The following is an 18,659-nucleotide window of genomic DNA, read 5'->3' on the forward strand; positions in this document are numbered from 1 at the left end:
GAGATCAGTTTCAACCATCCTATGAGAGCTGCCTGAGAAAGCCCCAAACTCCAGCTCATTGGGGGGTGGCACCTCTGTTCCTGTCACCCAGCAGCCCCTTTGAAGAATTCTTGGCACTGCAGTCTACTGAGAGCTCAGGGAGGGGGCACAGAGAGGGGCTGAGGTCATCTTGTCCACCACCTGCCATTTTTCCTTGGGGGCAGCTGTTGGCAGCTCTGTAGCCTCTCCCTCCCCCATCCCTCTCTTCCCCACTGCACCCTTAGCCAGAACTTAAACTTGAAAAGATCAGGTTTTCCAGGAGCCACCTGGAAAAACGCTGCCAATCCAGGAATGAAGCCCAGAGCCTTCACTGCCCTGTTCTTGCCCACTGTGGGAAGCTGCTGTCCCCCGTCTGCCAGTGGCTGTCTCTGCCTTGGGCACTAGAGACAGGAGAGAAGCCCGGGCTGGAGTCCATCCTCGTCCCCCAGATGTTACCTTCACGGCGGCTGTCCTGCCTCCGGGCTCTGCGGAGCCACAAGGCCCTTCTCAGCCTGGTGGGAGGCGCCGGCGAGGCTGCATCCCCAGGACATGCCAGGGCCACTCGCAGTGCTGCGGGGCGGGAGGGAGAGGTGCCGTCTTACCCGAAAGCGGACCTTCCCATGGGCGCTCATCTGCAGGTAGAGCCGGTGGGGGCCGTTCCAGTTGCCATAGACGATGTCCACTTTGCCATCGCGGTTGAAGTCGGCCAGGGCAACACCTCGCCCGTGCTGGTGGGGGTCGTCCACTCCTGGGGAGGAAAGACAGGGACCCTCAGGCCAGCGCCCCCTGCAGTCTCTACGAATGCTCACCTTGCTGGAGCTCCTTGGAGAGCGACAGGGAGGGTGACCCTTGTGCTGACCCTGCCCTCCCCAGGAGCAGACGGGGACCTGGCGAGCCGCGGCTGCTGGGTCACAATTTCTCCATGGAGGCAGGAGGTGGTTGCAAAGGGAACCAGACTTGCCTTCAGCTGCATCTGCCCAGCAAGCACACGATTTTCACTCAGTTTTGGGGTAGCATGGGTAGGGGACGGAGACATGGAAATTCTGGAGGACCAAAGGCCTCTCCAGCCACCCCAACACTGCCACTGGGGTATAGTAAGTTGGTCATCACTCTTATGCTTAAATCTCTCGGTGGCTCCCCAGTACTGTTGGGTCAAGTTCAAATTCCTGCCTGGGGAGCACAAGGCCCCTGCCCACCTTATCTGGTACCCCTCCCCTTCCCCCCTTACTTGTAAGCTCTGGCTACCTGTGTTCCTGTCATTCCTCAAAGGAGCCCTGCTCTTTCTGGCATCTGGGCCTTTGCTCAAGCTTGTTGCTGTTCCTGGAATGCTCTTCCCCGTGCTCTTGGTTACCTGGCTCCTTGGTTTTCTTCTGCTCTTAGCTACTATGTCACCTCCTCAGGGAAGCCTTCCCTGACCACTCCCATGAAAACAGCTCCTCACAGCTATTTGTTATTTGTCCTGACAGCCTCTTATTCTTTCCCTCCACTGTGCTGATCACAGGGGCCATTATGTTCCTTTGTGGTTTACTTGCTTAGCGTCCGGTTTCCCCACTAGACCTTACACTCCATGAGGTCAGGGGCCGTCTTCTTGTTCACCTGTGTTCACGCAGCATCTGACCTGGTAGTTTTCAGTAAATACTTGCTGAATGAATGAAGAGACACAAATAATTTGACAGAAGGCACCCGGGGACGTTGGTGACAGCAGAGGAAATGTCACATCATAACACAGAAACCCATAGTGTGCCTTGGGAGCTCAGGGAAGAGAAGCTTGTGTGTCCAGTGTCGCCTGCTTCTGCTGTCCCTGCATCTGCCCATGCCCACTGAGCCGATCCTGGGGGAGGACAGGGGCTGGCTTTGCCCAGAGGGATGGCCTGACCTCCTGGCTGCCCAAGGCAGATATGTTCCGTCAGGCCAAGCGTGGAGTTGAGAGGTGGTGGATGCTGGTTCTCAACACCCATGCTGACTCTTTCGGAGGACAAACTGCCGTTGGTCATTAGGCCCTCAGAGATGGTGGGCGATAGGACAATATAATGGAGGGGGGATCACAGAGTCCAGGGCCCAGAGAGCTCTTGCCAGTTGCAACCACAGAGCTCCTGGGGGTGGGAGCCAGGGGAAGGTGGGGGTGGGGCCCCCTGAGAACCTTGGAGGCTGAGTACCCTCTTGGGGGAGTGAAGGATCTGGACGATGGGTGAGGTGCGGGGAGAAGAGACAGTGAGCCCTAGGCTTGAGGAAGAGGCTTTGCCAAGGAGCGAGGGAAACCTCTAACCTTTAGGATTAACACCCCATTAATTCTCTACAAAACTCCCCAGCCCTAATGTCGGTGGTCTTTGATGCTGGCCCATCTCTCTGCTATCTACGAGGCACCTTGACAAGGAGCTGGTTCCCTTTCACGGGAATAATCGGTGCCAGGCTGCCTTTCACAGCAGCATCTGTTTGGGTGATGAATGCCCTCTTGACATGTCTTGTTAAACCCCTGCAGTCATTCTGACTTTCAATTACGGGCCTAGCACCTTTCCTCTCTCCTCCCGCCAGATACCTTCTCCCACTCCAACTTGTTCGCTCACCTCTGCGCCCATTTCTTTAACACCTTATCAAATCCTCTAAGTTTTCTCCACCACCACCTCCCCTTCATTTTATGATTTTTCAGCAATGAGAAAATTTGCTGCCAGAGGATATAGCACCGTGGGGGGGGGGTGGTGCGTGTGTGAGCGTGTGCGCGCACGCATGCCAGGTGGGAGGACAGGCCAGGGGAGCGGCCTCCAGCTCTAGCTTTGCCCAGGAAGGAGAAGAGGGCAAGGCACGAGGGGGAGTTGACTGGTTACGAGTGGAGGGGTGGTGCTCAAAGTGGGCGCTCCTGAGCAGTGAGCGGGGGATTAGGTACTTGTAAGTCACAGCCGATGGTTTGGCAGACGCTCAGGGACTTGATGCCAGCTGTCAGCACTAGCCAGAGCTTGTAGGACCTTTGATCCCCTGTCTAATCCCCGCTCACCTCTTCATCTGGAGGCTAGAACTCGTCCCTATGCTGCCCAGAAAGGAGCGAAACCAATCCTTTCATTGGCAAGGTGGGGAGGAAGTGGGTGGGGAGAAGTGGTTGAAGGGCAGACTGATTACATCCACAAACTTTCATTAGGAGTCCTTTCTGCCATCCAGCAAAATGTACTGGGTGACCACTGTGTGCCAAGTGTTGTGTCAAGAATGAAGAGTACAGCACCCAGTCCTTGTAGACATAGATTATTTTATCGACGTAGAAGCCTGATCGAGAAGTACATGCAAGGGCAGGGTGAATGCAGAGGAGAAAGTGCGAATCTCTGCCACGTAGCACAGAGGGAGGCAAGAAAGACTTCATAGAGCTGAGTGTTGAAGGACAAATAGAATTTCTGCAGATAGAGAAAAGGGAGAAGGCACTTTCAGGCAGAGAGAATGGCAGGTGCAAAGGTCCTGAGGCAGATGAGGGATGAGCACAAAGGGAGGAAGGGGAGCAGAGCTAGGGGCCTGAAGTACTATTTTGTGTGGATTTTAGTCTCTTTCCTACTTGGCTATTTGTTTATTCATCTGTTTTCCACTCTAGAATGTCCATGCCTGTGTGTGTATGTGTGTCAGGTAGGGTAGGGTGATACAACCTTATTAGGGTCAGCATCCCCAGCTCTTAGCACCACCTGGCACTTAGCAGGGGCTCAATAAATGGTTACTGGATTGAATTCAATGATTAAGGTGAATGTGGGGAGGGGAACTGGAAAGAGGCAGCTTGGAGGGGAAATTAATGCTGAAGACTCAAGCAGGACTCAGAGGAACGTGGGCCAAATCTAGTTGCTGGAAAATGCATACTGGTCAGGAGTTCGAGGCTCCCCCTTTCCCCAGCAGCACCCCCCCCCCCCCGGGGCCTGAGGCTTGTGGGTTGTGGAATTGAAGGTGACAAGGAATGTCTCCCTGCATGGTGCGGGTGATTACCGGTCCCAGTCTCCCTGAGGCCCGTGGGGCCATGCTGGAGGGGGCGAGGCGCCCAGAGGCCCGGGAGGGTCTGGGGCGCTGAGGGACACGGGGCAGTGGCTGCACTCACCGGCGCCGGCAGCCGCATCCACGAAGGTGCCATCACCCTGGTTGTGGAAGAGGAAGTTGGGCCCATTCTCGTTGTCACAGAAGATGTCTGAGGCACTGCTGCTGAGGATGGGGCCCACGCTGACACCCCGGCCCCCTAGGACAGGACAGTGACCCACAGTGAGTGGCAGAAGCAAAGCCTCAGGCCCGCGAGGAGGACGGGGGTACCTCTGAGGCCTTTGAGAAGCGCTGTGGTGATGCCTCAGAAGAGCTTTGGGGACGGGGGAGATTCCAACCTTCTGGATGCTTCTCTGAGCCCAGATCTGGGCTCACAGTCCTGTAAACTTGTGTGGAGGATGACCACACTGATGATGAGGCAAGGGAGGGGCAAGACAAAGTCACTTTGTGCCCAAGCCATGATCCCATGACCTACAGAACACAGAGGCCACCCTACAGATCCTTTCCTTTCCTTCGGAGGCTGACTCACAACGATCCCCCAGCCCATATCTACCCACTTGATCAAGTCACAGATTTTCCTGACAACCCCCACCCCCACCCGGAGTCAAGACACTGGGTGTGCTCCTGTCCTAAGAACATAGAGGACTGGGTTCCGGCTAAGGCTACAGGCTGCTTTCTTGGCTTTGCTTGATATAGTAAAGCAACTGGGAACAGCCTGTAAGTCCATCAACAACGACTGGTTGAATGGACTGTGCTGCATCCATTGGACGGACCGTTCTGTAGCTGCTGAAAAGACTGTGTAGATCCGTATGTATTGACTTGCAGGGGTGCCCACGACATACTGTTAAATGAAAATACAATTCACCAAGTAATGGTATTGTGTCATCTTAGTTTTATTAAAAAAAAAAAAAAGGAAAATACGTGATATTTCTGGATGTGTTTGTGCAAGCTTGTTGTTGAGTTTGGGGGAAAGTGGGAAAGGCCACGCCCTGTGTTGTTAACCCCGGCTACCAGATGGGGTGGGATCTGGGGAGGGAAGGAGAGACGGGAGTTCGCCTTTTTTGGGAACGTCTTTGTGTTTTTGGCTTGTTGCAACAGAATTGCTTCTGTAGTTGGAAAGGAAAAAAATCCAATAACTACATACTTTTTAAAAAAGAAAGAAATCAAGCCAGCTCGACATTAGGGTTTGATGTCTCCAAGATCAAATTTGAGCTACCCATGTCAACAAGTCCAACATCTTGAACAAACAGCCCCAACGACTGGGTTTCAAATCAAGCCCGGAAGCCCCAGTCACTGGGAATACTGGGCAGAAGACAACCCGGCCAGGACCGGGATGTGGATTCTAGTCCCAGAGCGGCTGTTTATAAGCTCTGTGACCTTGGACAATTTATGGTACCCTTTGAGCCTCAGCGTCCTCCTCTGTAAAATGAGGGTAGCATGACCTGCCTTTTCTATTTTAGGATTTTTATGAGGATCACATGAAGTGAGACACGTGAAAGGGCTTTGCGAATCCTACCACCTTGTTACTCAGAGTGAGGTCCGTGGGCCCGCCGCAAAGGTGCCGCCTTGTTAGAAAGGCAGAATCTCAGCCCCCCCACCCCCACCCTGCCACCAGTCAGGACCTGCATTCTAGCAGGACCCCTGGGTGGCTATGTACACAGTCAAGTTTGAAAGGTGAGGCTCTAACGGGCTATTCAGTACAATAAGAATAGTGATCAGAGAACTCAGAACAACTTAGTGTTGTTATTTGTTAAATAAACGAGAGCTCAGGCAGACCTGAGAGATGTTGGGCCAGACCTCCCCCCTGCCCCCCCCCCCCACCTGCCTGCCTGCCTGGCTCTGGATGGGGAAGGTTTCCATAAACTGTGCTAATGCCGGATGGAGGTTCTCTTGGTCACCGGACTCCTCCTGCCCTCTGAGAGAGGTCCCTGGAGGAAATCATGGGGCCTTTCTCACCTGTGCACTGCAGCCTGCCCAACAGGTCCGGTGTTGGGGGCCAGGAGGAGGGGATGGGTCCAACGGCATTGCCACCCTCCTCACTCTCATGGTTGAGCTCCAAATGAACACACTCTGGGCCCTGTGCCTCTCATATTCCTCCCAGGTAATCTAATTAGCTCTCCAGGAGAGCCCAAGCCTCTTGAAAATGGAGTCACCAAATCCACAGGGCTCCTGGGGAGCATCAGCTAAGATGTGGCGTGCGTTTTTCATTAGGAGAGCCAGAGTGCGGGGCGGGGAGGCTTTCGGACGCCTTTCCTAAGGCCAGTGGGGAGGGCTGCTGGGCTGTAACCTGGGCATCACGTCTGCACATTCAGAGAGGAGCCCCAGAGCGGGCAGCTGGCCCCGCCCCCGTCCTGCCAGATTCCAGCCCAGGGCCAGGCTTCAGTGAGAAACCCCGGGCCTTGCCCGGGCCCCCGGAAATGCCAGGTGGGGCTCTGGGACTTGCCACCATGCAACTCCGTCCATCCTCCCCACTCTAGTGTCCTCCAATTTCCTCTCTGCTTCTGGCTCTCAAGCTGTGACACATTCTCTTCATTTTCTACAAAGCAGGTTATTTCCCTCTTGGACAAATTTCTAAATCTTTCTAATTAACTAATTGGGTTGGGTTGAAGCCTTGTACCATTTGTAACCTGTAATTATTAGAAAATTGCCATGGTAACCACACTACTAATTAGTGACAATTTATTGCCATGGCAACCGGACCATAACAGAGATGTTACCCACAACTCCTTCTTGGCAAGTTCGCCGCACAGTTGGGGAGCAGGTGAGTCGACAGTCAGGGAGCCAGCCTCTTGGGCACTGGCCCCAGCAGCCTCAGGATGGAGAGCCGAACTCGGGTCTGAGGCAGGGGCGGCCGGGTGTCTGCACCCCTTGCTGAGCTGCGGAGGAAACTCTACTCCCAGGTGGATCATGTAAATCTTCTCCAAACCAATAAAATCCATCCATCCTGTGTGGTCCACGACAGAGGTTCCTGATTCAGTATCTTCTACCTGGACATTCTCCCCTCCCCCAACTCTTCTCCCTCCTGAGGTTTAGCGCACATCTCCCGGGGCCCCCCAAGGGGCCATTAGGAACAACTTTATTTCTGCCTTGGAGGATGATGTCCCAATAGCGAGTTAAATTCTACTTTACATCAATTACTTCTTCTGTATGTGAGGTGGGCACATCCTCTTGGGGACAAGCAGCTCCCCAGCTGGGGCTGGAGACGCAACCCTGGAAAGTGTGCGTGTGACCTTGGGCACATCACCGAACCCTTCTGGGTATCTGTTTTCTCACCGCTAACGTGAGGCTGATAGTAAATAGCTTCTTCTCAGGCTGTCATAAATATTAAGTGAGCTGGTTTTCAGAAGGTACTTTGGAAAATGTCAGGTGCCACATCATCATTAGCTGGGACAATATCCCACCTGCTAGGTGAATAAAATCCCCTTATTTCCCCAGCACTTTCAGGCTTCTAAGGCCTCTTTGTTCTGCTGTTGGGTGCAAATGCCATGCCCTGCCCAACCCCTCCTGAAGGCTTCTCACTCTGCCCACGAAGCTGGGTGGGAGAGCTGGAGTTGCAGGGGAAAATGCCTCCCCAATGCCCTTCGTCCTCCCACCACATTCCGGCACCCCCTCTGATTATCTGCCCGGTGGTCCTGAGACCCACGGGGTAGCCTCATTTACCCTCAAGCACTGCACCCCTAAACCTCTGTAATCCTGCATTCTGGCGATGCAGACTCAAGTGCAGTTTGGGTATAGGCAATCCATTTCTCAGATTGCATGTAGGCAGTCTTGGGGTGGTCTGCCGACAGGCCAGATTGTATCTGGGAGCCGGAGGTGGTGGGGTGATGATGGGAAAGCGAGGCTGCGTGGAATAAGGGGGGGCTTGCTGCTGTGGGCCGGACCCAGGCACGATGAGGCAGGGGTATTTGCCATGCTAAGGAAAATCCTCTAGGTCCTTGCTTGGCCTCTGCACCTGCTCCTGTTCCAGGAACTTGAGCTGTGTGCTCTCCAGGCCCTTGTCACCCTCCCTACAAACTGGGGAGGGGAATGAGATCTCCAAGGCTCCTTCCCACTCTTCCAGTGCATCCTCCAGGCTGAAACTTGGGATAAGTGTGGCTGGGAGTAGAATCCCGGGTCCTTCTGGAGCCCACACCAGTAGAGGCTTTGCGAGGCCCTTTGGCCCAAGACTCTGGACCCGTGGGATTAATCTACTGAGACCTCAATAGAATACAATTCTTGTGGATGCCAAGGCCCACAGGCTGCCAAGAGCATCCAAGAAATTGTAGAAGGATAGCAAAGATGCTGGAAAACATAGGGGTGGAGGAATGGGCAGTGTGTGTGTGTGTGTGTGTGTGTGCGTGTGCGAACAGGGAGTGAGGGTCAGGGCAGGATGGTAACAGGGTCTTTCATCCTAAATTTCCCGAACATTCAAACATAGAATAATACTGTGTTGGTGCTGGTGCTGCTACCCACGAGCCCTCTGTGAGCCGTCCAGGTACCCAGTAGGGTTCCGAGCGCACAGGGTGGAGGGTATTAGACACGGACATTCCACTCCTCCCTCAATGCTTGCAGCCCCCTCCCTGTAGGACGCTGAGGGGGCGGGGGGCGGGAGAATGGGCAGGGGTCTGAAGAAGCTCTTTGAGGAGAGAGGGCAGGGAAAGGGGTAGCAGGACCGGCTCCTCTGGCCACCTGTTTTCCCTCAAGCACTGCACCCCTAAACCTCTGTAATCCTGCATTCTGGCGATGCAGACTCAAGTGCAGTTTGGGTATAGGCAATTTGCGTCTCAGGTGTCATTTGCGTCTCATCCCACTGCACCAGTTTCCAGGTGAGGAAATCGAGGCTCAAGGAGGTACGATTGCAGCCAGGAGGCTGCGGATCACAGTTCAAACCCACACCTGAGTGACCCCAGAGCCTGTGCTAGCCCCCCCAGCGTGCTCTCAAGCCCTTCTACACAAGCTGCCTCTCAGCAGGAGAGGGAGCTGGACTCCTGGTAAGGCCCGGAGTGGCCAGCCACAGGCTTGATCTTTCTTTAAAATCTCTTATTTTAGCAGAAGAAACTGCACCAAGATCACATTTCTATTATAAGAGTATTTGTGTTTGTTTTGAAAGAAAAAAAAAATTGTCTTTTCTTGTCAATCATCCAGTGCATTGACACCGCACATGTCCTGGGGCACTGCGGACCCTGGCAGGCCTGTGGCTGCACTCCCTGAGGGTTCCGGGCCCTGGTGGAGAGCCTGTCACTCTAGCTCTGCTTGTCACATCTGCTGTGCTCCCGCTGCACGGAGCCTGGGGGGCTCCGTGGCCCCCACTCTGCTGCCCACGGTCACCTCTCTGGAGTGGGCTGATGGGGAGCCGCCAGAAGGCCTCAGCTGGGCGTTAGGCTTCTCCTTCTCCTTCAATAATGACTTCCTATAAATCAGATCTGCCCTCCGCTTTGTTCTACACTGCTCCCAGCCAACAGCAAAAAATCCCCACCCTATATCATAAATCCACCTTCATTTTCTTTCCAAATTTCTTGTAAGGATTCTTTAATCACCACCTTGCAACCCAGACAGATGCTCCCTCAAAAGGTGAGGCTTTCTGAAATGCAGAGCTCCTGGGGAGGGGGTAGAGGCCGGCAGGGGTGGGGAGGCAGGGTGAAGAGGGAAAACCAACGGATTCCAGTGGAGAGGGGTGTGAAGACGCCCGTGACTATACTCAGGGCTGGAGGGTGGGCAGGGGGACCCACGGAGACCGCCTCCAGGGCAGGGCTAGCTGGGCCTGCTCTGTGCTTCCTCCTGTACCCAGCACCTGGGAAATGCCCAGCCGACGGCCCTGGCACCCCCCTGGGCACCTGAGATGAGGAGGGTGTCTCTGTCTCCTGTACTCCGAGGGTCCTGTCCCTGAGCCGGGCCTGTGCCAGGCATGTCCTATACCTCCTTTCACTCTCATGCTCCCACTGCAGGCGAGAAAACTGAGGCCCATGAGGTTAATAAATTGCTAATCGCTGCCTGGACAGGAGAGGTGGCTGAGGCAGGATCTGCACCAGCACTGATCCTGTCCTCTCAGCAGCTCTGCAAGACAGTAGTTCAGACCACGAGTTCAAGGTGCTCAGAGAGGCTGGGGGAGTGCCCAAGGTCACCCAGGGCTGCAGAGGCCAGTGCAGACTTCTTGGTCCTTACCTTCCCTCTCCTTGGGTTCCATGCCAGGCCCTCGGCCACATGGACAACTGATTCTCAGGATTCCTTGCACCATCCAGGCTCTGAAGGGCTGCAGGCATCTGGGAAAGTCAGGGCTTGGGATTCTCCTTGAACCAGGAACCATGGGGGAGTGGGCTTGCCTCCCTCAACTCAGCAGGAGCCCCTCTGTCAGCCCGCAGCCCTCTGGTCCCTCGAGAGTGGGCACGCTGGCCGCTAGATGGCACTGTGACCTAGCTGAGCGGCGGCCGCCGGTGGACCCGCTCGAGTCCGGAGAGAAGGCCTCCCCTCCCCCTCGGGAGAGCCGGCAGCGCCGTTGGCCCGCCTGCCGACAGCTTGCCTGGGCCTCCCCCTGCTGCCCGGCACAGCCTAGGCCAAGCAGCTGCTCGGGCCACGAAAACTGGGGGTCAAAATCAAGCCCCTGAGTGCCAATCCCTGGGGCTGCATCCTGGTGGGTGCAGGGCCTTCCTCCTTCACCAGCCCCTCCTGTTTTGCAGGCTGGAGCTGGGATGCTCAAACTGGAGGTCATCAGAAAGGTCAGCGGGTTGTGGCCGGTTAAGCTTCGTGGGTCAGGGCTCTGGGTGCTAGTTTCTCGACAAACCTTCTGTGTGACCTTGGGCAAGCCCCTTCTCTCTGGACCTCGGTTTGTTCTTTTGGAAAACAAGAGGTTCTCCAAAGTCTGTCCAGCAGCTGGGTGTTGTGTGGCTGGGCTCTGGGGACCTCTGGCTCCCTGACTGCACATCTGGTCATGGCTGGCTTCCCCCCAGGGCCTGCTCAGGCCCCTGCTCATCACTGCCTGCTTCCCTCCCCTTCTCCAGGCCCCATGTGCCAGAGACTCAGCAATCAGGCCGGGCTCCAGTGGTGGCCCTTCCATTTGGGGTCCGTCCCTGGGGCGTCGGAGGGTGCTTTGGGCTTGTTTTCTAGCCAGATGTCCGTGTGTCATTAACAAAGTGACAACGGGGTCCGCGGGGTAGAGTTGAGGGGCTTGGCGGGCAAGGAAAGGGTGGGCTGGGGAAGACGGGCAGACACAATAGTAACTTGGTGGGCCAGATAGGTTCTTGTCAGCCAAATGGCTTTTGGAAGTCTGCAGAGCTGCTCTCCCGTGTCCTCTGGGCACACCAGCTGCCCCGGCCCACCTGCATGCTCCGCAGAAACTGCTGGCCCTTCCCTGAGCTTCCCAGTCCTTCCAGCACAGCCTGGCGCAGTTGGCTACTACTCCCATCCCCATCCGTCCTCCTCAGCTGTCTCCTCTTGGTCCCCTCCTGCCCCCTCCTGGTTTCCTGCCAGCCCATGCATCAGCCCGGCCAGCGTGAACAATGTCCCCTTCATGCTCGGACCCAGCCGCAACCTCCTGAATTCTTTTATTCTGTGTAGAAGCCTCTCTCCCAGACCTCGCCTCCCTCCAGCTCATCATTTTCAAGTGCTTCATCTCCCCAGCCCACACTCCTTCTCCTGCAGATCAAGGCACTTAGTTGCCAGGCCAGCCCAATGCACAGAACTGGGAACTATTCAGAAAAATTGACTGTACAAATCTAGGCTGAAGCTCCTGCATGTTTATTCCTTTTCCCAGGAAAGCCCGGTTTATTACTGACACTCAGCCAGAAAGGCTGCACGTTCACGTGCGGGGCTCTTGAGCACTTTGACGGGGCTGGAGCTGCGCAAACTATTTTACTGTCTAGCCGTTTGTTCCCACAAACTTTGTCAGACAGGTCAACATCCATCTCCCTGTTTCGCCGAGGTGGAAAGTTGCTAGAGAAAGGCATCATAAACTCAGGAGAGGCTGCAACAACCCCTTCTAGGTAGGGCTTTGAGAGTGTGCTACCCCCCAGGTGTATGGAGGCAGGGCGATGGCCCAAATGACCCCCATCAAGCATCCTTCGGAGCCCCAGGATTTGGATTTGGGTGGGCTTCCCTTTTGGAAGTCTGTAGTGCAAGTTGGGATGGATATTATCGGGAAGGTCAACCAGCAAGAGGATCTCCATGTCCATATGAGAGGATCAGGGTGAGGGAGGCCGAAGTTCATGTGAGACGTTGTTGTGCATAGCTCCGGCTTCCTGATTTTTGGCACCCCAAACAGGAACTGGATTGCTCTGCCATCAGCAGTCTATTGGCAGATTATCAGAGTTTAGTCAGCAGCCATGCTAGAATTAGAAAAACAGCCTTCCCTAGAAAGATCTCCCTGTCAGAGACTCTGACAATAGGTCCCCCATCCAGAGAGGTGTCGGGGGGAGCATGGCTTCAAAAAAAGGGGCTGGAGAGGTTTTGGAGCAAGAACACAATTCTCTGAGCTCAGTTATCCGAGACGGGACCCAGCTGAAGCTTAGGGATTTAGCACTCAATTCCTGGTCGCTTATGTATAAGTAAATAATTTCATCTGCTGTTTGGCAATAAAGAACGCTTTAACTCTCGGCCTTTGTGATTTGTCAGTTTTCTCCTACAGAACCTGTTCACCCATCATTTGGGTTACAGCAGGGAATGGGGCAAGAGGTTCCAGGGAGTGGATGATGTTACAGTGTTCTCATCCTATGTCCCACATCCCCCGTGGGGTCCCCCAAAGCCCACGCCTGCCAGATAGCCCACCAACCCCTGGAGAGACAAGTGTTGGAGAAGCGGCCTCTGGGTGATGGGATGGAATAAAGCCTTCATCCTCCCTTCCCCAGGGACACAAGCCCACCCTCTCCTGTGGTCTCTGATGAAACAGATGCAGCCTTGTAGGGCCCAGGGCCCAGGCCCCAGCCCCAGGCCTCCTGCCCTTCCAACCCACAGCACCCCAGCCCGCCATCCCGCGTCACTCTGCCTACCTGTGTATTTGCTGACCCCAGCCTCAGCAGCCACATCTCTGAGAGCCAGAATGCCCTGGGAGAGGTCACTGGCTTCGGGGTCCATTTCAATGAGGGCATCAGGGCCCACGTTACCGTAGGCATAATTGGCGATATAGATAGAGTAGCGTCCGGAGCCCTGAGGAGGAAGGGAAGGAGGGTGGGTGAGCAGGCCCCTCTGCACTCGTCGTGGTCTCCTTCCCAGAAAGTGGCTCTCCCCCTCCTCGTGTAGGACCATAGGTCTTCCGTGGGTCAGGTTCCTCTCCCTGGGTCTGGTGTGCAGGGCCTTGCATGCTGGGCACGGCCCAACCTCAGAAGCGCTTTTCCCCGAGGCTCCCCTCCCCCGCGCCCCGCAGAGTCCTACAACGAAGCAGTCCTGCTTCTCCTTCTATCCTGTTCCAGAAGAACACATCCCTCCCTCTCCCACACAACCACCTTTTTATAGACAATTTTCTAATGTGCCTCTCTCCAGCTGAGCTCTCTCCAGCTGCCAGCCAGGGTAGCTGCTCAATAAATATTTGCTGATTGATTGATCTACCAATTCCCATTATTCTCAGTCTCTCTCTCTCCCATTCAAGCTCACTCCAGCCAAGATGACAAGCAAATTCCAGAGTCATCTCTCTCTCCCCACCTCCCACCCTGGATTCCCTCATTCCACGATTTTGGTGGCACAGGAAGCTCGGGTATGGCAGGGGTCCTCATTCCATTCCCTCTGTTTTCCCATGTTACCAGAAAGAAATAGTATATTGCTTCTGCCTTTGTATCACTGTCTCAAATATTTTTTTTCCTTTGCAGCCAAGAGAAGCCCTGGGCACCAGCTCCTCGTTGCTATCGTCGTTGTCTGCTCTAGTCCGAAACCCCGCTGACGAACGGTTCTTTTCTGCCTGTTATTAGAACCGTGTCATTTCTTCAGTGGATGCTTCCTTTCTCCCCAGAGAGCCACCTGTTTTCTACATTCGAACAGTTTTCCAGCTTTCCTCTCATCCTTTTCATTTCCCTCCAATTAATCAGATAGTAGATATTTCTTGAGTTCCAACTACCTGCGATGTGCTCTGCTATAAATGTCCCTAAGACAAGGTCTTCGTTCTCCAGTTGCTTATAGTCTCGTTTAAAGGCAAGCTGGAAACGCAGAACAACCCGAGAGAAACAGCTGAGTTCCTGGCAACCCTCTCTTCTCAGCCCTCAGCCTGCTTGGCTGGCTTCTATTTCTTCCCCAACGGCCCCATAAGCGGAAGCCCCATCCCACCTCACCAGTCACTGGCTTTATCCCTTCCATGGGGACATTTTCTTTGGGGGAGCTGACGAAGAGCTACTTGGGTCTGACTGGTGGGTGAGGCCAACGAAGGAGCTTACGGTCTCCTGGGGGGATGCAGACATGGCAACAATAATACAGTTATATATATATGATTAAGGGAATATGTAAGTTAATGATCCTGGAAATAAAATTTAAAAGACTGTGAACTTTACTAGAATGAACATTTTTTTAAAAGAGAGAGAGAGAATGTGTACAGCATTTCCTGTACAGAAGAGGGGCTCCCCGAGGAAGGAGCACGGAACCAGGGGGAGTTCAGAAAAGGTTTTCTAAGAAGAGTCTCAGCCAGGTGAAGTGTAGAGGAAAGAACCTTCCAAGCAGAGATGATACAGAGAATGATGTACGTAGGGAAACCACAGGCAGTTCGTTCAGCGTTGCAAGAATAGAAAATGCAAGGCAGGGCGTGTCAGGGGCCGGAGCTGGAGAAGGAGGCAAAGATACTCCCTACAGATGTCCACGCCCCCGCTGTTTCGGTTATCTGAGGCTCCATCCTGCCACCTGGGAGACTATGCTTTCCGAATCTTGTTACTCGGTCAGCAGCACTGGCATCATCTGGGAGCAGGTTAGATATACGACTCTCAGTGACCCTGTCCCCTCCGCCAGACCTGCTGAATCAGAATCTGCATTTTCGCAAGACCCCCATGTGATCCCCACGCAAAACCGAAGTTCGAGATGCAGGGCTTTAGGGCACGGCGTCGTGACTGGCGGAGAACTCTGAGCAACGCCTGCCCATGGCAGGAGCTCGGCATGTGTGTGTGGAATGATCGGACGAAGACTGAATGAGTGGGGCCAGAGGGGAAAGTGCGCCATCCCTGCGCCCACGCCTGACCCTACCAGCTGTTAGCAATCCCCGCAACAAATGGGCAATTAAGCCCAAATGAACTGAAAGGCACTCTGCTGGAATTAGGATGTTTATAAAATTCCATTATACCTAGTTCCTTTCTTCATTGTATGGGGATGATAAAAGTTGACAAATAGAGATGTGTTTACGGTTGCAGAGGACTTCGGAAATTCGCCATGTGGCCTTGACTACAGTCACTCTGGGATGGTGAGGTGGTTGTGGAGATGAGCCTGGGGAGAGGCTCCCCAGGGCAGTGGGCTCCCCCGTCAGCCTACATCAGAAACACCCGGAGCACTGTTCAACCGTAAATGCTGGGGCTCATCCCCGGAGTTTCTGATTTGGGAGCTCTGGAGTGAACAAGGTGCCAGGTGAAGCTGATGCTGCTGAGCCAGGAACCACACCTGGAGAGCCCACTGGTCTAGGGATATTAGGCCGGGCCCAGTCCAGGTTCTGCCCCTACGTGGCTTTGTCCTTGGGTAGGTTCTTCACCCCCTTAGGCTGCATCTTCTCATGTGTTAAATGAGAATCGTATTCCCCCTGCTTCCTGGCAGGGTTGTTGAGAAGATGAAATGGGACAACACACGTGAAAGGTCTCCAAAAGATAAAAATGCTATATAAACATGAGGCCTAATCATTATCGATCAGGGAACGCTCCTTGTAAGAGATCGGCTTTGAGCTGGATCCAGAAAGGGAGGTGAGTGATGAGGCGGCTGCAGACAAAGGGCGAGCAAGTGTGCCCGGCTTGGGGCCAGGAGCGGATGAGGGCCGCTGGGGAGAGGACGGGGAGGGCACGCGGCGGAGTGGGGGGGGGCATTGCGGTTTGAGACCTTTACCTGCGAGACAGCTCTCCAACTGCGGCCTGTGCCAGAGTCACCTGCAGGGTGAGCTCAAACCCAGACTTCTGCCCCCCTCCCCCGCCCCGTGGGTTCAGACTCAGTGGGTCTGGAGGGTGGAGTGGGGGTCGGGCCTAAGAATCTGCATTTCCGACAGTGCTGCTGGTCCGGAGACCACACTTTGGGAACAGGTCGACTAAAAGGCGCCAGGTGGGAGCTGTGGGGCTGAGAAAGGAGTAGGGTGAACACTGTAACAGAACCTGTGGTTAGAAATTTGTGACTGATACCACTTCACCCAGGGGCAGGCTAGCCGTGGGATAGAAAGGCATCTGACTGGTTCTCGGAAAGGCAGGGCTCAATTCCTGGCTTTGCCTGCCATTTAACTACATAACCAAGGTCAACTTGCTTAATTGCTGAAAGCCTTAGTTTCCATATCTGTAAAATGGGGATGACAGCAGGTACCTCCTAAGCCTATTGTGAAGATTCAGTAAGACCATGCGTATAAACCACTGAGCGCAGGGCTTGGCGTGTTGCTAGCTCATTACGGTTAGCTGCCATTATTGGTAAGATTGCTTTTGTGTTTCCTCCACTACGCTGCATTCCTATCTCCCAGTTTCCAGAGTGGCCGTGACCTGGCCCTACTCCTCCCCTCCACAGTTCTCAGGCCCCAGGGATTGCCGGGGTGGTGGCGGCTGGACACAGAAAGCAGCCCCTCTCCTGGTGGTTGTTTCTAGTTCCCTGAGGCTGGGGCCGAGCAAGCTGCTAAGTGCCTGCCTACGGTGCCGCGTGCCAAGGCTTTTTTTTTTTTTTTTTGCATTTCACACCGTGCCTTTGTCCTGTGGTTAAATGCGTGGGCGTGCAGGTGACCTTGTTAGGACAAAGAGTGCATCTCTTTGTGATTAACCTTCAGGCCCCTGCCACCAGCTCAGAGATGATTCCCACCTTGGCCAAGTGTGGGAAGCCTTGGTTCAGCAGGAGCGAGGCAGGAAGCAGGAGGCTCCCAGCAGCGGCCTGGCCTGCGCGCCCCCCACAGACCCTTCTCACTCTTTGGGGCCATTCACAGAGCCACCGTCGCCTCCTTCCCCCCACCAGGCAGGAGTCCAGGTGGCAAAGATTTAGGTCAGGGCTAAATGTGGCTTCACAGCCCAGCTTGGCTTCTTTTCTCAGCACCAGCTTGTTAAAAAATAAATATTTATACCTGGCACCTGCCTTCTCCCAAGGCCTGGAGGCCCCTGCTGTGAAGATTCACGCTGAATCCCCAATCCCCCCGGTGCCATCTCAATCCTGAAATGAGCCAGGGCCCCTTGCCCCTGCCCCCGGAATGGAAGCTAGGCAGCAGCTGGGTCCCTGATTTACTGATGACTGTCTCTAAAGCCAAGGAGGGGGCAGCAGGTGAGCAGGTGACAGGAAGGATAAATCACCTCCACGGCCAGCCTCTGGCTCCGGCTGGGGCTGCTGGGACGCAAGCCTGGGCTGGGGCCACCCCACAGGGCAGGTGGCTACAACTCCTGCCCCTCCCCCTTGGTCTCTCCTCCCTCCCTGCTGGGGTTGGCACGTGTGTGCGGTAGGGGGAGCTAGCAGGCACGAAAGCAGTGACAGAGCTCCTGATTAACTAGAGTACTTGGACATTCAGGCCACCCTCCACTCACCCACTCACGAACCTCTTTGTCATTCCTTCATCGCTCCACAAATATTTTCAGGGAGAGCCCTACGGCTCAATGCCTGGCACATGGTAAGCACTTAATAAATATTGGTTGACTAAATGAATGAGCACAAGGTTTAGAGCTAGAAGAGTCTGAGTCATGTCCTAGTCACATCGCCAATCTATTTTGGGTCCTCAGGCAAGTCACTGCCCCAAGCTGGGCCTTGATGCCCTCCTCCCCAATGGACACGGTGATGACAGCCCCTGACCAGTTTCCTCGCTGGTTGCTGGGAGAGCCTCAAGAGAGAGAGGATGGGAAAGTAGATGGTAACTCCCCTTGTGAATCTTGTTAGTATTTAGCACCTACTATGTGCAAGGCACTGTGGGAGCTGCCGCGATGGAGCATCTCTGTCGGGGCACGTCTGCCTGTTGGCTCCCCTCTGGGCTCTCACATCGCTGTGTGCCCCCCTCTTCTCCCCAGACCCCCGGTGCACCCCTGAACTCACCGTCCTGTCCACACAGGCCACGGAGCGCCCGGCAAAGAGGCTGGCCACACCACGGGCCACGTTGACCTCATCGCTGAGGATGTCTTCCCACCGGTTGTTGCGGAACTTGAACAACTTGTCTGTGTACGTGGCCACCCCTGGAGAGAAGAGGAAGGGAGGCTGGTGGATGGTGGGCCGGTGTGCAGGTATGTTTTGGGGCACCTGCCACAGGTGGTCGGGGCCACAGGTAGATGTTATCTGCGGCAAGGGGAGCACTCCCCACAGCACTCACTCAAGCAGGTGAGGCTCTCTGTCTGGGGGGTGCTCAGGTATCTTCAGTTGAGAGAATAGATTGGCTTATGAAAATGGCCAGCCCAGGCCTCAGGAACCACAGAAGTGTTACCGCTACTGTGTGTCTGAGATGACCCTCGACAGCTGGATTTCACATTCTGCACCATGCTCCTGCAACACACAGGAGATCGGGGATTGCTAACATTTCAGCACCCAAACTCAACCCAGAATGTCTTTCTCCAGGACCTGCCTCCTACATTCTCTATAGG

The 18,659-nt window shown here is 54.7% G+C and overlaps 1 protein-coding gene across 1 annotated transcript in view; it reads right to left on the reverse strand.

Moving 5' to 3' along the window:
* The window catches only part of CRTAC1 (cartilage acidic protein 1), a 134,360-nt gene that overhangs the window by 21,532 nt on the left and 94,169 nt on the right, over positions 1–18,659 (reverse strand). The window contains exons 4-7 of the mRNA XM_032432359.1: positions 18,121–18,257; positions 12,969–13,125; positions 4,076–4,210; positions 621–766 (exon numbers count right to left, since the gene is read on the reverse strand). Coding sequence (XP_032288250.1) covers positions 621–766; positions 4,076–4,210; positions 12,969–13,125; positions 18,121–18,257 — 575 coding nt within the window. The remainder of the gene's footprint in view (positions 1–620; positions 767–4,075; positions 4,211–12,968; positions 13,126–18,120; positions 18,258–18,659) is intronic.

The sequence above is a fragment of the Phoca vitulina genome, unplaced genomic scaffold (genome assembly GCF_004348235.1).
Source record: "Phoca vitulina isolate PV1807 unplaced genomic scaffold, GSC_HSeal_1.0 scaffold48, whole genome shotgun sequence".
In the NCBI taxonomy this organism is placed as follows: domain Eukaryota; kingdom Metazoa; phylum Chordata; class Mammalia; order Carnivora; family Phocidae; genus Phoca; species Phoca vitulina.